The sequence below is a fragment of the Bufo bufo genome, chromosome 1 (genome assembly GCF_905171765.1).
Source record: "Bufo bufo chromosome 1, aBufBuf1.1, whole genome shotgun sequence".
Taxonomy (NCBI): domain Eukaryota; kingdom Metazoa; phylum Chordata; class Amphibia; order Anura; family Bufonidae; genus Bufo; species Bufo bufo.
The window spans coordinates 8,826,450-8,838,816 of record NC_053389.1 but is presented as its reverse complement, the minus strand read 5'-3'; the positions used below and the strand labels follow the sequence as shown (position 1 = coordinate 8,838,816).

The 12,367-nt window shown below is 47.0% G+C and overlaps 1 protein-coding gene across 1 annotated transcript in view; it reads right to left on the bottom strand.

Annotated features, from left to right (window-relative positions):
- Positions 1-3,571: 3,571 nt before the first annotated feature.
- Positions 3,572-12,367, bottom strand: part of CADM4 (cell adhesion molecule 4) — a 246,887-nt gene continuing 238,091 nt past the window's right edge. Inside the window, 4 exon segments of the mRNA XM_040420095.1 lie at positions 3,572-3,681; positions 9,178-9,264; positions 9,267-9,313; positions 11,868-12,044. Coding sequence (XP_040276029.1) covers positions 3,572-3,681; positions 9,178-9,264; positions 9,267-9,313; positions 11,868-12,044 — 421 coding nt within the window.

The following is a 12,367-nucleotide window of genomic DNA, read 5'->3' as shown; positions in this document are numbered from 1 at the left end:
GTAACACGAGAAAATAACTAAACATGAACTTTATTTTTTTTTTTCAGTTTTCTTATTAGTTTTTTTAATCTGTCCGCTTCTTACTGTTTTTATTATTTTTATACTTTTTTTTTTTTTTGTTCTTTTTGGTACATTGTGTACAAAACTGGTGCTGCGGACAGGCTGTGAGATGACAGGAGGATAATGGAGGGGACCAAAGAGTGGTGGAGAGAGGAAAGAGGGGAAAAGGCAGAAAATAAAGTACACAAAGCCCCTCCCCCGCTTAACTTTACCAGCCCCGCCCCCACACACACAACGGGGCAGGAAGAACATCCCCCTCTGCTTCTCTCTCCACGACCAGAGCCCACGTTTCTGAAACGACAAAGCAGCCCTTGGGTCAGGACCAGAGAGGCCGTCTACGCGGAGAACGGTACTAAGAAAAACAAAGTATTAACCCTCGGCCTCTCTGGGTAGACCGCCCCCACCTCGTGACCCTCTGTGCTGCTGTGGCCGCTCGATCTGTGGAGCAGGACATTGTGCTGTTAAAGGTATATGGCTTTTAGGCCGGTTATCTGACAAACGATTAGCCCTTTTGCTGAACGGGTGGGGGGGGGCGTCTGCCGACAGCAAAAGAGTTAAAGCAATGGGTTAAAAAAGAGAAAAAGATGGCACGGTACACGTGGCGCGGGTGAGTCGTGTCCTCTTGTCGTGTGATGGCGGCACCCTCTGCCCCGCCTCCAGGGTGGACTATAGTCTATTTACATATATATATTATATATTAATTTCCCCTAGGTTCATGGCTTTTTAAAGGCTTTACAGAGAACGAGAAACAACAAGAAGAGACGGGAAAAAATGAACAAAAAAAATATATAAGAAAAAATCTAAAAGAACACGGCACTGAGGGGAAAAAAACATCTGCCCCTCCCCCCGTGAGAAAAAACAGACACTATACACGCCCAGTCAGTGACTTCCTGTCAAACAGGAAATGGTTTTACAAAGCAGTTCATTGGCTCCCAACCCAATTTCATAAATATCAGGAGTCCTCTGATTGGACGAATCCCTGCTTTACAATCCCAAACTGTGAGGAGCTCCGCCCACTAGGAACAGTCACAGAAACCATGTTCTACCGTACAACAAGGAGGGTACGTAGCAGCACCCCCCCATTTTATCCCAATATGCCCTCCTCCCCCCCATTCCGGATTCCACACTGGGTAGCACGTCCATTTTAGGCTGGCCCCCCTGCGTGCTTCTGGAGAGGGTGGGGTCAGTCTGACCCAGGCTCCTCCCCTTCAGCTTCATACACACATGCCCTCGTCATCATCAGCTAGGATTTTACTTTACTACTTTCATCCGGATTTTTATAAAAAGAAAACATTGTTTTCGTTCTCCAGTCACATCCAAAGCGGCATTAATAAAAACCTGGTTGCCCTTGGAAACGGACAACAATTTAGTTTCCCCCTGCGGTCGGACAGAAAACTCCCATAATGCACTGCTCACCCCAGATTCTTAATGTAACTTTAGATGTGAATGGAGAAGAAATCCAGAAACTCACAATCAAATTCGTCTCCATGACAAACTCCACTCTGCTACATCGGCCTAGGTATATCTTCACAATAAATAATAATGGAGAAGGGAAATTTAAAGGGGTTAGCCAGGATCAGAAAAACATGGCTGCTCTCCTCCAAATACAGCACCACACCTGGCCACAGGTTGCATGTGGTATTGCAGTCCAGAGCTGAGCTGCAGTACCACACCCGACCCGTGGACAGGCGTGGCACTGTTTATGGAGGAAAACTCCCACTATTTCTTAATCCAGGCCGTACACATTACCCTCTACTGTAGGCCTGTGTTCACACAGGGGCAGTGTTGTGGCAGTATTTATGGAAGTTTCGGTTATCCCATCCCTCACTGATCCCGTGGTATCGTTGCTTCATGCTGCAGTTGTCACGTGTCCTCTAGTCACAGCAAAAGCTGCAAGCAGATGCCCGTCATTTGTGCCGCCTTGGTTTGGGTAACCGGGGAGTGAATAAACCTGCCCCCGTGTGATTGTGGCCTCAGACCAGCGAAGGTTTAGGCAGAGCGGCAGCGTGTGGGGGCCCCCGGGGCACGGATGAGGTCAATAGCCTGCCCTCTGCCCCAAAAACCCAATAAAACAACCCAAGCTTTTTAATAAAACGACCTGAGCCGCTCCCGGGGCCGGTGATCCAGAAGGGCATCTCTTCTAGATAAATCATTTGAAGAGGGTGACGGCATGGCGGTAATATCACAGTGCGGCGCGGAACCAGGTGGTGAAAGCCGCATCTGCCGAATCTACCGCACTACCTGTTACCCTCATCCGGTACTTTAAGGGGCCCCCCAGAGACAGCGCCTCCCTTGCCTATAGGTTGTGTCTGGTGCTCAGCCCCATTCACTGCAATACCAGGCACAACCTGTAAGCGAGGGAGGCGCCACATGTGGAGGAGGAATCGCCCTCCTTCTAATCTCAGACACTAGAAAATGTCCTTTCTCCAAAACATCTAAAAGGAAGAAATTAAGCAACTTGGCAAATTACATTTATTAAACATCTCCTCCCGTTTTGTGTCTGCAGCTCCTGTGCAGCCATGTGTCTCCCTGGTTACAGACTACGAGCCTGGATGTAGTCGGAGCCTCCGCGGGAACAGAGTGAGCGGCGTCAAGGTCCCCGTACACACTAGACCTGGTCATTTCAGGGAGGGGCGGCCGACCGTGTAATGCGTACGGGGGTCTCCCGACTCCTGACATGTAACCCCGATCCTTTGTTCTGTTGGTGGATAAACTATCAGGGGGCTCTGGCTGAGCATGCATGTATATGGGGGAGGAGTAGCATTGAAGGCAGCTAGTCTGCAGCGGACCTGCGGACACAAAACGACCGGCTATTTGCACGTTGCCACATTATGTATTGTAGATGCTTTAGAACCATACGTTGTAAAAGTCTGCACGCCCTTCACTATAGTCTACGCTTCTGCTGCTACATTTTTGGGGTGTTCTTTGGGTCGCCCCCAATTAACCCTTTCCTGCACACTCTCCTCTGCAGGCCCCCCTACTCCCCCGCCGGCTGATTAAACAAACGCCATGCTCTTAATACCGAGCCGGCACCGCGCGCCCGTCCTTCCTCGATTCCAGGGAGATAGCCGGGCGTGGTGATGGGTCGGGGGATGTGTGTATGAATGCGGGGGTCTCATTACCGCCGTACAGTGCGGGTTCACCGCTCTTTAACCCTTTCCTACCTGGACGGTTGCTCCTTTGTAAATATCCAACCACAAAAAAAAAAAAATTAAAAAATTTTTGTTCTTCCCGCTTCAGGGAGCTCCGCAGTGTTTTTTCTTGCATACATCATCCTCTAAAGTCAATGCCCCCCCCCTCCCCCCAACCCGCTAATTGTAAGGGGCTCAGCGCATCCAACATGGCCGATCCCCTTGCAACGGCGAGGCCAATTCCTTCTATGGCGCCTCTATATGTTCCTACTGCCCCGCTGCCCACCCTCCATAGGTAAGAGAACATAAAAAAACTCGGGTTATTAATACTGTGTTGGGATTTTTTTCTTCTGTGTCTTTTGTTTTGTTTTTTTCTTCTTTTAAATAAAAAACTCCTCCTTCCTCTTGTGGTTTTCGCCTCCATTTAGAAACGCTTCTCGGGCTTCTCCGTGCTCGTCCAGTCCGCTGGCTTCGTGAGTCAGGTATGAGCCTATGAGAGAGTCACGGCGAGAAGTTAGGCAGCTGTCTAGGGGCGCCGCTCACAGTCACAGCTACCCCCGTCATGTGATCTCAGCCTACCGCAATGTAAAACCGCCCCATGAGGGCAGCCATGATCTCCAAACTGTGACCCTCCATCTATTCCAAAACCCAGCTTCTCTATGTCAGGACATGTTGGGAGTTGTAGTTGTGTAACAGCTGAAGAGCCACAGGTTGGGGGCCATTGCTGAAAAAGTCAATCTATACAGGATTCAAATTATACAGTACTTACAACGCCACCTATTGGTCAGGATACTAACACAACGCCACCTATTGGTCAGGATATTAACACAGTGCCACCTATTGGTCAGGATACTAACACAGCGCCACCTATTGGTCAGGATATTAACAAAACGCCACCTATTGGTCAGGATATTAACACGACGCCACCTATTGGTCAGAATACTAACACGACGCCACCTATTGGTCAGGATACTAACACAACACCACCTATTGGTCAGGATACTAACACAACGCCACCTATTGGTCAGGATACTAACACAACGCCACCTATTGGTCAGGATATTAACACAGCACCACCTATTGGTCAGGATACTAACACAACGCCACCTATTGGTCAGAATACTAACACAACGCCACCTATTGGTCAGGATACTAACACAACGCCACCTATTGGTCAGGATATTAACACAGCGCCACCTATTGGTCAGAATACTAACACAACGCCACCTATTGGTCAGGATACTAACACAACGCCACCTATTGGTCAGGATACTAACACAACGCCACCTATTGGTCAGGATACTAACACAACGCCACCTATTGGTCAGGATATTAACACAGCACCACCTATTGGTCAGGATACTAACACAACGCCACCTATTGGTCAGAATACTAACACAGCGCCACCTATTGGTCAGGATACTAACACAACGCCACCTATTGGTCAGGATACTAACACAACGCCACCTATTGGTCAGGATACTAACACAGCGCCACCTATTGGTCAGGATATTAACAAAACGCCACCTATTCTTCAGGATATTAACACGACGCCACCTATTGGTCAGAATACTAACACAACGCCACCTATTGGTCAGGATACTAACACAACACCACCTATTGGTCAGAATACTAACACAACGCCACCTATTGGTCGGGATATTAACACAACGCCACCTATTGGTCAGGATATTAACAAAACGCTACCTATTGGTCAGGATATTAACAAAACGCTACCTATTGGTCAGGATATTAACACAACGCCACCTATTGGTCAGGATACTAACACAGCGCCACCTATTGGTCAGGATACTAACACAACGCCACCTATTGGTCAGGATATTAACAAAACGCCACCTATTGGTCAGGATATTAACACGATGCCACCTATTGGTCAGGATACGAACACAGCACCACCTATTGGTCAGGATATTAACACAAGGCCACCTATTGGTTAGGATATTAACACAACGCCACCTATTGGTCAGGATATTAACACAACGCCACCTATTGGTCAGGATACTAACACAGCACCACCTATTGGTCAGGATATTAACACAAGGCCACCTATTGGTCAGGATATTAACACAGCACCACCTATTGGTCAGGATATTAACACAACACCACCTATTGGTCAGGATATTAACACAACGCCACCTATTGGTCAGGATATTAACAAAACGCTACCTATTGGTCAGGATATTAACACAACGCCACCTATTCGTCAGGATATTAACACGACGCCACCTATTGGTCAGAATACTAACACAACGCCACCTATTGGTCAGGATACTAACACAACGCCACCTATTGGTCAGAATACTAACACAACGCCACCTATTGGTCAGGATATTAACACAGCGCCACCTATTGGTCAGAATACTAACACAACGCCACCTATTGGTCAGGATACTAACACAACGCCACCTATTGGTCAGGATACTAACACAACGCCACCTATTGGTCAGGATACTAACACAACGCCACCTATTGGTCAGGATATTAACACAGCACCACCTATTGGTCAGGATACTAACACAACGCCACCTATTGGTCAGAATACTAACACAACGCCACCTATTGGTCAGGATACTAACACAACGCCACCTATTGGTCAGGATATTAACAAAACGCCACCTATTCTTCAGGATATTAACACGACGCCACCTATTGGTCAGAATACTAACACAACGCCACCTATTGGTCAGGATACTAACACAACGCCACCTATTGGTCAGGATACTAACACAACGCCACCTATTGGTCAGGATACTAACACAACGCCACCTATTGGTCAGGATATTAACACAGCACCACCTATTGGTCAGGATACTAACACAACGCCACCTATTGGTCAGAATACTAACACAACGCCACCTATTGGTCAGGATACTAACACAACGCCACCTATTGGTCAGGATATTAACACAGCGCCACCTATTGGTCAGGATACTAACACAACGCCACCTATTGGTCAGGATACTAACACAACGCCACCTATTGGTCAGGATACTAACACAGCGCCACTATTGGTCAGGATATTAACAAAACGCCACCTATTCTTCAGGATATTAACACGACGCCACCTATTGGTCAGAATACTAACACAACGCCACCTATTGGTCAGGATACTAACACAACACCACCTATTGGTCAGAATACTAACACAACGCCACCTATTGGTCGGGATATTAACACAACGCCACCTATTGGTCAGGATATTAACAAAACGCTACCTATTGGTCAGGATATTAACAAAACGCTACCTATTGGTCAGGATATTAACACAACGCCACCTATTGGTCAGGATACTAACACAGCGCCACCTATTGGTCAGGATACTAACACAACGCCACCTATTGGTCAGGATATTAACAAAACGCCACCTATTGGTCAGGATATTAACACGATGCCACCTATTGGTCAGGATACGAACACAGCACCACCTATTGGTCAGGATATTAACACAAGGCCACCTATTGGTCAGGATATTAACACAACGCCACCTATTGGTCAGGATATTAACACAACGCCACCTATTGGTCAGGATACTAACACAGCACCACCTATTGGTCAGGATATTAACACAAGGCCACCTATTGGTCAGGATATTAACACAGCACCACCTATTGGTCAGGATATTAACACAACACCACCTATTGGTCAGGATATTAACACAACGCCACCTATTGGTCAGGATATTAACAAAACGCTACCTATTGGTCAGGATATTAACACAACGCCACCTATTCGTCAGGATATTAACACAACGCCACCTATTGGTCAGAATACTAACACAACGCCACCTATTGGTCAGGATACTAACACAACGCCACCTATTGGTCAGAATACTAACACAACGCCACCTATTGGTCAGGATATTAACACAACGCTACCTATTGGTCAGGATACTAACACAACGCCACCTATTGGTCAGGATATTAACAAAACGCTACCTATTGGTCAGGATATTAACAAAACGCCACCTATTGGTCAGGATATTAACAAAACGCCACCTATTGGTCAGGATATTAACAAAACGCCACCTATTGGTCAGGATATTAACACAACGCCACCTATTGGTCAGGATACTAACACAACGCCACCTATTGGTCAGGATATTAACACAACGCCACCTATTGGTCAGGATATTAACAAAACGCTACCTATTGGTCAGGATATTAAGGCTTCTTTCACACTAGCGTTGTTTTAATCCGGCGTTCAATTCTGACACCGGAACTGCCCGCCGGCTCCGGAAAAACGTGTGAAAACTGATTACATTTGAATCCTGATCAGGATTTTGATCACAATGAAAAAATGCATTGGAAAAAACGGATCCGCCATTTATGGACTTTAACTTTTTTTTCACATTTTTCGGGTTTAACATGCAAAAGCCGGATCCGTTTTGACTGAACACACAGTGCCAGATCCGGCGTTAATGCAAGTCAATGGGAAAAGGCCTGATCCGGCGTTCAGTCAAAGTGTTCAGGCTTTTTGGCCGGAGGTAAAAATACTGCATGCTACGTTTTTCTGAAAAGCCTGATCAGTCAAAAAGACTGAACTGAAGACATCCTGATGCATCCTGAAGGACTGACTCTCCATTCAGAATGCATGGGGATCAAACTGATCAGTTCTTTTCCGGATTTGAGCCCCTAGGACAGAACTCAGCGCCGGAAAAGAAAAACGCTAGTGTGAAAGTACCCTAAAACGCTACCTATTGGTCAGGATATTAACACAACGCAACCTATTGGTCAGGATACTAACACAACGCCACCTATTGGTCAGGATATTAACACGCCGCCACCTATTGGTCAGGATATTAACACAACGCCACCTATTGGTCAGGATACTAACACAACGCCACCTATTGGTCAGGATATTAACACAACGCCAACTATTGGTCAGGATATTAACACAACGCCAACTATTGGTCAGGATATTAACACAACGCCAACTATTGGTCAGGATATTAACACAACGCAACCTATTGGTCAGGATACTAACACAACGCCACCTATTGGTCAGGATATTAACACATCGCCACCTATTGGTCAGGATATTAACACAACGCAACTTATTGGTCAGGATATTAACAAAACGCTACCTATTGGTCAGGATACTAACACAACGCAACCTATTGGTCAGGATACTAACACAACGCCACCTATTGGTCAGGATACTAACACAACGCCACCTATTGGTCAGGATATTAACAAAACGCTACCTATTGGTCAGGATATTAACACAACGCAACCTATTGGTCAGGATACTAACACAACGCCACCTATTGGTCAGGATATTAACACAACGCCACCTATTGGTCAGGATATTAACACAACGCCACCTATTGGTCAGGATATTAACACGACACCACCTATTGGTCAGGATATTAACATAACGCCACCTATTGGTCAGGATATTAACACGACGCCACCTATTGGTCAGGATATTAACACAACGCCACCTATTGGTCAGGATATTAACACAACGCACCTATTGGTCAGGATATTAACATAACGCCACCTATTGGTCAGGATACTAACACAATGCCACCTATTGGTCAGGCTATTACACAACGCCACCTATGGTCAGGATATTAACAAACCGTACCTATGGTCAGGATATTAACAAAACGCTACCTATTTGGTCAGGATATTAAACTCAACGCCACCTATTGGTCAGGATATCAACACAACGCCACTATTGGTCAGGATTATTAACCAACGCCACCTATTGGTCAGGATATAACACAACGCCACCTATTGGTCAGGATATTAACACGACACCACCTATTGGTCAGATATTAACATAACGCCACCTATTGGTCAGGATATTAAACACAACGCCACCTATTGGTCAGGTATTAACATAACGCCACCTATTGGTCAGGATATTAACACTACCCACCTATTGGTCGGTTATTAACATTAACGCCAACTATTGGTCAGGAAAGCAATGTGCTCGGCGCTCCTATTATGGACACCACCTTTTCTTACCTTTTGCCGGACAGAACACCAGACCATGACAATGAGGACGCAGATGACGAGAAAGACCAGAAGTGCCAAGATGCCACAATGATCGCATAAGGGACTTGAGTCTGGGCTTCGATGATCGCTCCGGATCTGTAGCAGACAATGTAAATGTTAGGCATGAAAGGATGGCACCAGTACACAGCCTCCACTGGATAATACTGGGATATAGCACAGAGCCAGGGGATTCTCCGAGCCTCCCATATGCACCCATACACAGGGAGCTTAGAGCCCCCAGTGCCAAAAGCCTATAGGCTCCTGCCCGAACTGCCTAGCAGATGTCCAGAATGACTCCAGATTTCATGCTTGCCAGCTTCTACAGGTGAAACCCGAAAAATTAAGAATATTGTGCAAAGTTAGTTTATTTCAGTAATGCAACTTTAAAAGGTGAAACAAATATATGGACTCATTACATGCAAAGCGAGATATTTCAAGCCTTTAGCTTTTATATATATAAAAAGGAGTTTCTGTTCTGTCTGTTCTTTATGCGCGACCAAACGACTGGACCGATCTTCACCAAATTTGGCACACAGGTACATCAGGTGTCCGGGAAGGTTTAAGACCGGGTCTCAGCTCTCTAGGACGTACCGTTCCTGAGATATTCCCCCAAAAAGGCCTGCATTAGCCAATACAAGCCTGCAAGTCTTTCACTTAAATCCGAACTGCCATTTACACGGTCACATGTCCCTTATGACCCAATAGAAGCTCGCAGGTCCTACTCCAGGTTGATCAGAGGTTTTAGCAGAACGGCACAACTACACTGCTACATGCATGGGGGGGCAGGGGCCACTATTAAAATTGGACGGCGCCGTGGAGTTCACAGTTAAAGTGGCAGGCACTGTGGAGGTCACTGTTAAAGGGGTGGTCAATGTTAAAGGGGCGGGCATGTGGAGGTCACAGTTAAAGGGGGGCACTGTGAGAGGTCATGGTTAAAGGAGCTTGCACTGTGGAGATCACTGTTAATGGGGCGTGCACTGTGGAGGTCATTGTTAAAGGGTCGGGGCACTGTGGAAAGTCACTGTTAAGGGGCGTGGATGTGGAGGTCACTATTAAAGAGGTGGGCACTGTGGAGGTCACTGTTCAAGGGTCGGGCACTGTGGAGGTCACTGGTAAAGGGATGGGCGCTGGAGGTCTCTGTTAAAGGGACGGGCACTGTGGAAGTCACTGTTAAAGGGGCGGGCACTGTGGATATTACTGTTAAAGGGGCGGCCATTATGAAGGTCACTGTTTAAGGGGTGGTCAATGTTAAAGGGGCGGACACTGTGGAGGTCAATGTTTTAAAGGGGTGGTCACTGTTAAAGGGGGCGGGCACTGTGGAGGTCACAGTTTAAAGTGGCAGGCACTGTGGAGGTCACTGTTAAAGGGGTGGTCAATGTTAAAGGGGGGCGGCACTGTGGAGGTCACAGTTAAAGGGGGGCACTGTGGAGGTCATGGTTAAGGAGCTTGCACTGTGGAGATCACTGTTAACGGGGCGTGCACTGTGGAGGTCATTGTTAAAGGGGTGGTCAATGTTAAAGGGCGGGCACTGTGGAGGTCACTGTTAAAGGGTCGGGCACTGTGGAGGTCACTGGTAAGGGATGGGCACTGGAGGTCTCTGTTAAAGGGACGGGCACTGGAAGTCACTGTTAAAGGGGCGGGCACTGTGGATATTACTGTTAAAGGGGCGGCCATTATGAAGGTCACTGTTTAAGGGGTGGTCAATGTTAAAGGGGCAGGCACTGTGGAGGTCACTGTTAAAGGGGTGGTCACTGTTAAAGGGGCGGGCATTGTGGAGATCACTGTTAAAGGGGCGGACACTGTGGAGTTCACTATTAAACGGGCAGGCACTGTGGAGGTTACTGTTAAAGGGGCGGCCACTATGAAGGTCACTGTTAAAGGGGTGGTCAATGTTAAAGGGTCGGGCACTGTGGAGGTCACAGTTAAAGGGGGGGCACTGTGGAGGTCATGGTTAAAGGAGCTGGCACTGTGAGATCACTGTAATGGGGCGTGCACTGTGGAGTCCTTGTTAAAGGGTGCGGACACTGTGTAGGTCACTATTAAAGGGGCGGAGCACTTTGGAGGTTACTGTTAAAGGGGCGGCTGCACTATGAAGGTCACTGTTAAAGGGAGTGGTTCAATGTTAAAAGGGCGGGGCACTGTGGAGTTCATGGTTAAAGGAGGGGCACTGTTAAAGGGAGGTGGGCACTGTGGAGATCACTGTTAATAGGGCGGGCACTGTGGAGGTCATTTGTTTAAAGGGTCGGGATACTGTAAAGGTCCCATGGCAACATGAACTGACATAGATGAAATATACCTGTGCAACGCCGGGTCCTTCTACTAGTTTGTTATAATTTGGATGATTATGGCTATCACAGCTTTATGAACCCAACGTCCACAATCTCAGGTCCCCTTTGCTCAGGGGGTATGGACTAATTAGCTGACTAGAGTGTGACACTTTGAGCCGAGAATATTCAACATTTCACAATATTCTAATTTTAAGCTGCATTACTGAAATAAATGAACTTTTGCACGATATTCACATTTTTCCAGTGTCACCAGTATAATCCTCCACCCTGATCTATATGCACCATTACACTCTATATTAAGCTGATTCTCTGCCAGCATCCATTTTATCCTCTACAACCCCTCCTGGCAGCATGCCCACCACTCACCGTACACAACCAGCACGTATTGGTCAGAGGAACGGCCATGCTTGTTGGAGACCTGGCAGGTGTAGGTTCCATTGTCTTGCAGGCTGAGAGATGGAAATGTCAGGAGTTCACCCTGGACTTGAGCTCGTTCCGGTAATGTGTCATTAAGACGGCTCCAGATGATGTCATCCGGCCTGCGAGGACGAGAGAGAATTTATCGTCAGTGATGCCCTAAGTCCAATAAACTATGCCAGCCTGACCCGAGAGCAGAAAGAGGATTACTCACATCATCTACCAGCAGCTGGCACCACATTACTACAGGCAATACTGCTTGGCAGAGCATGCTGGGAGATTTCCCTCCGATGTGTCCACCACTACCTTTCCACAATTTCTCATTCTATTCATTCTCATGCAGACAGATATACCATAGACATTGCCCGATAAAAGTGAGACAATTTTGCTTTCAAAGTGACTCACGTCGAGGCAAGTGGAAAGGTAAGGAAGGGCCCACCTGAGC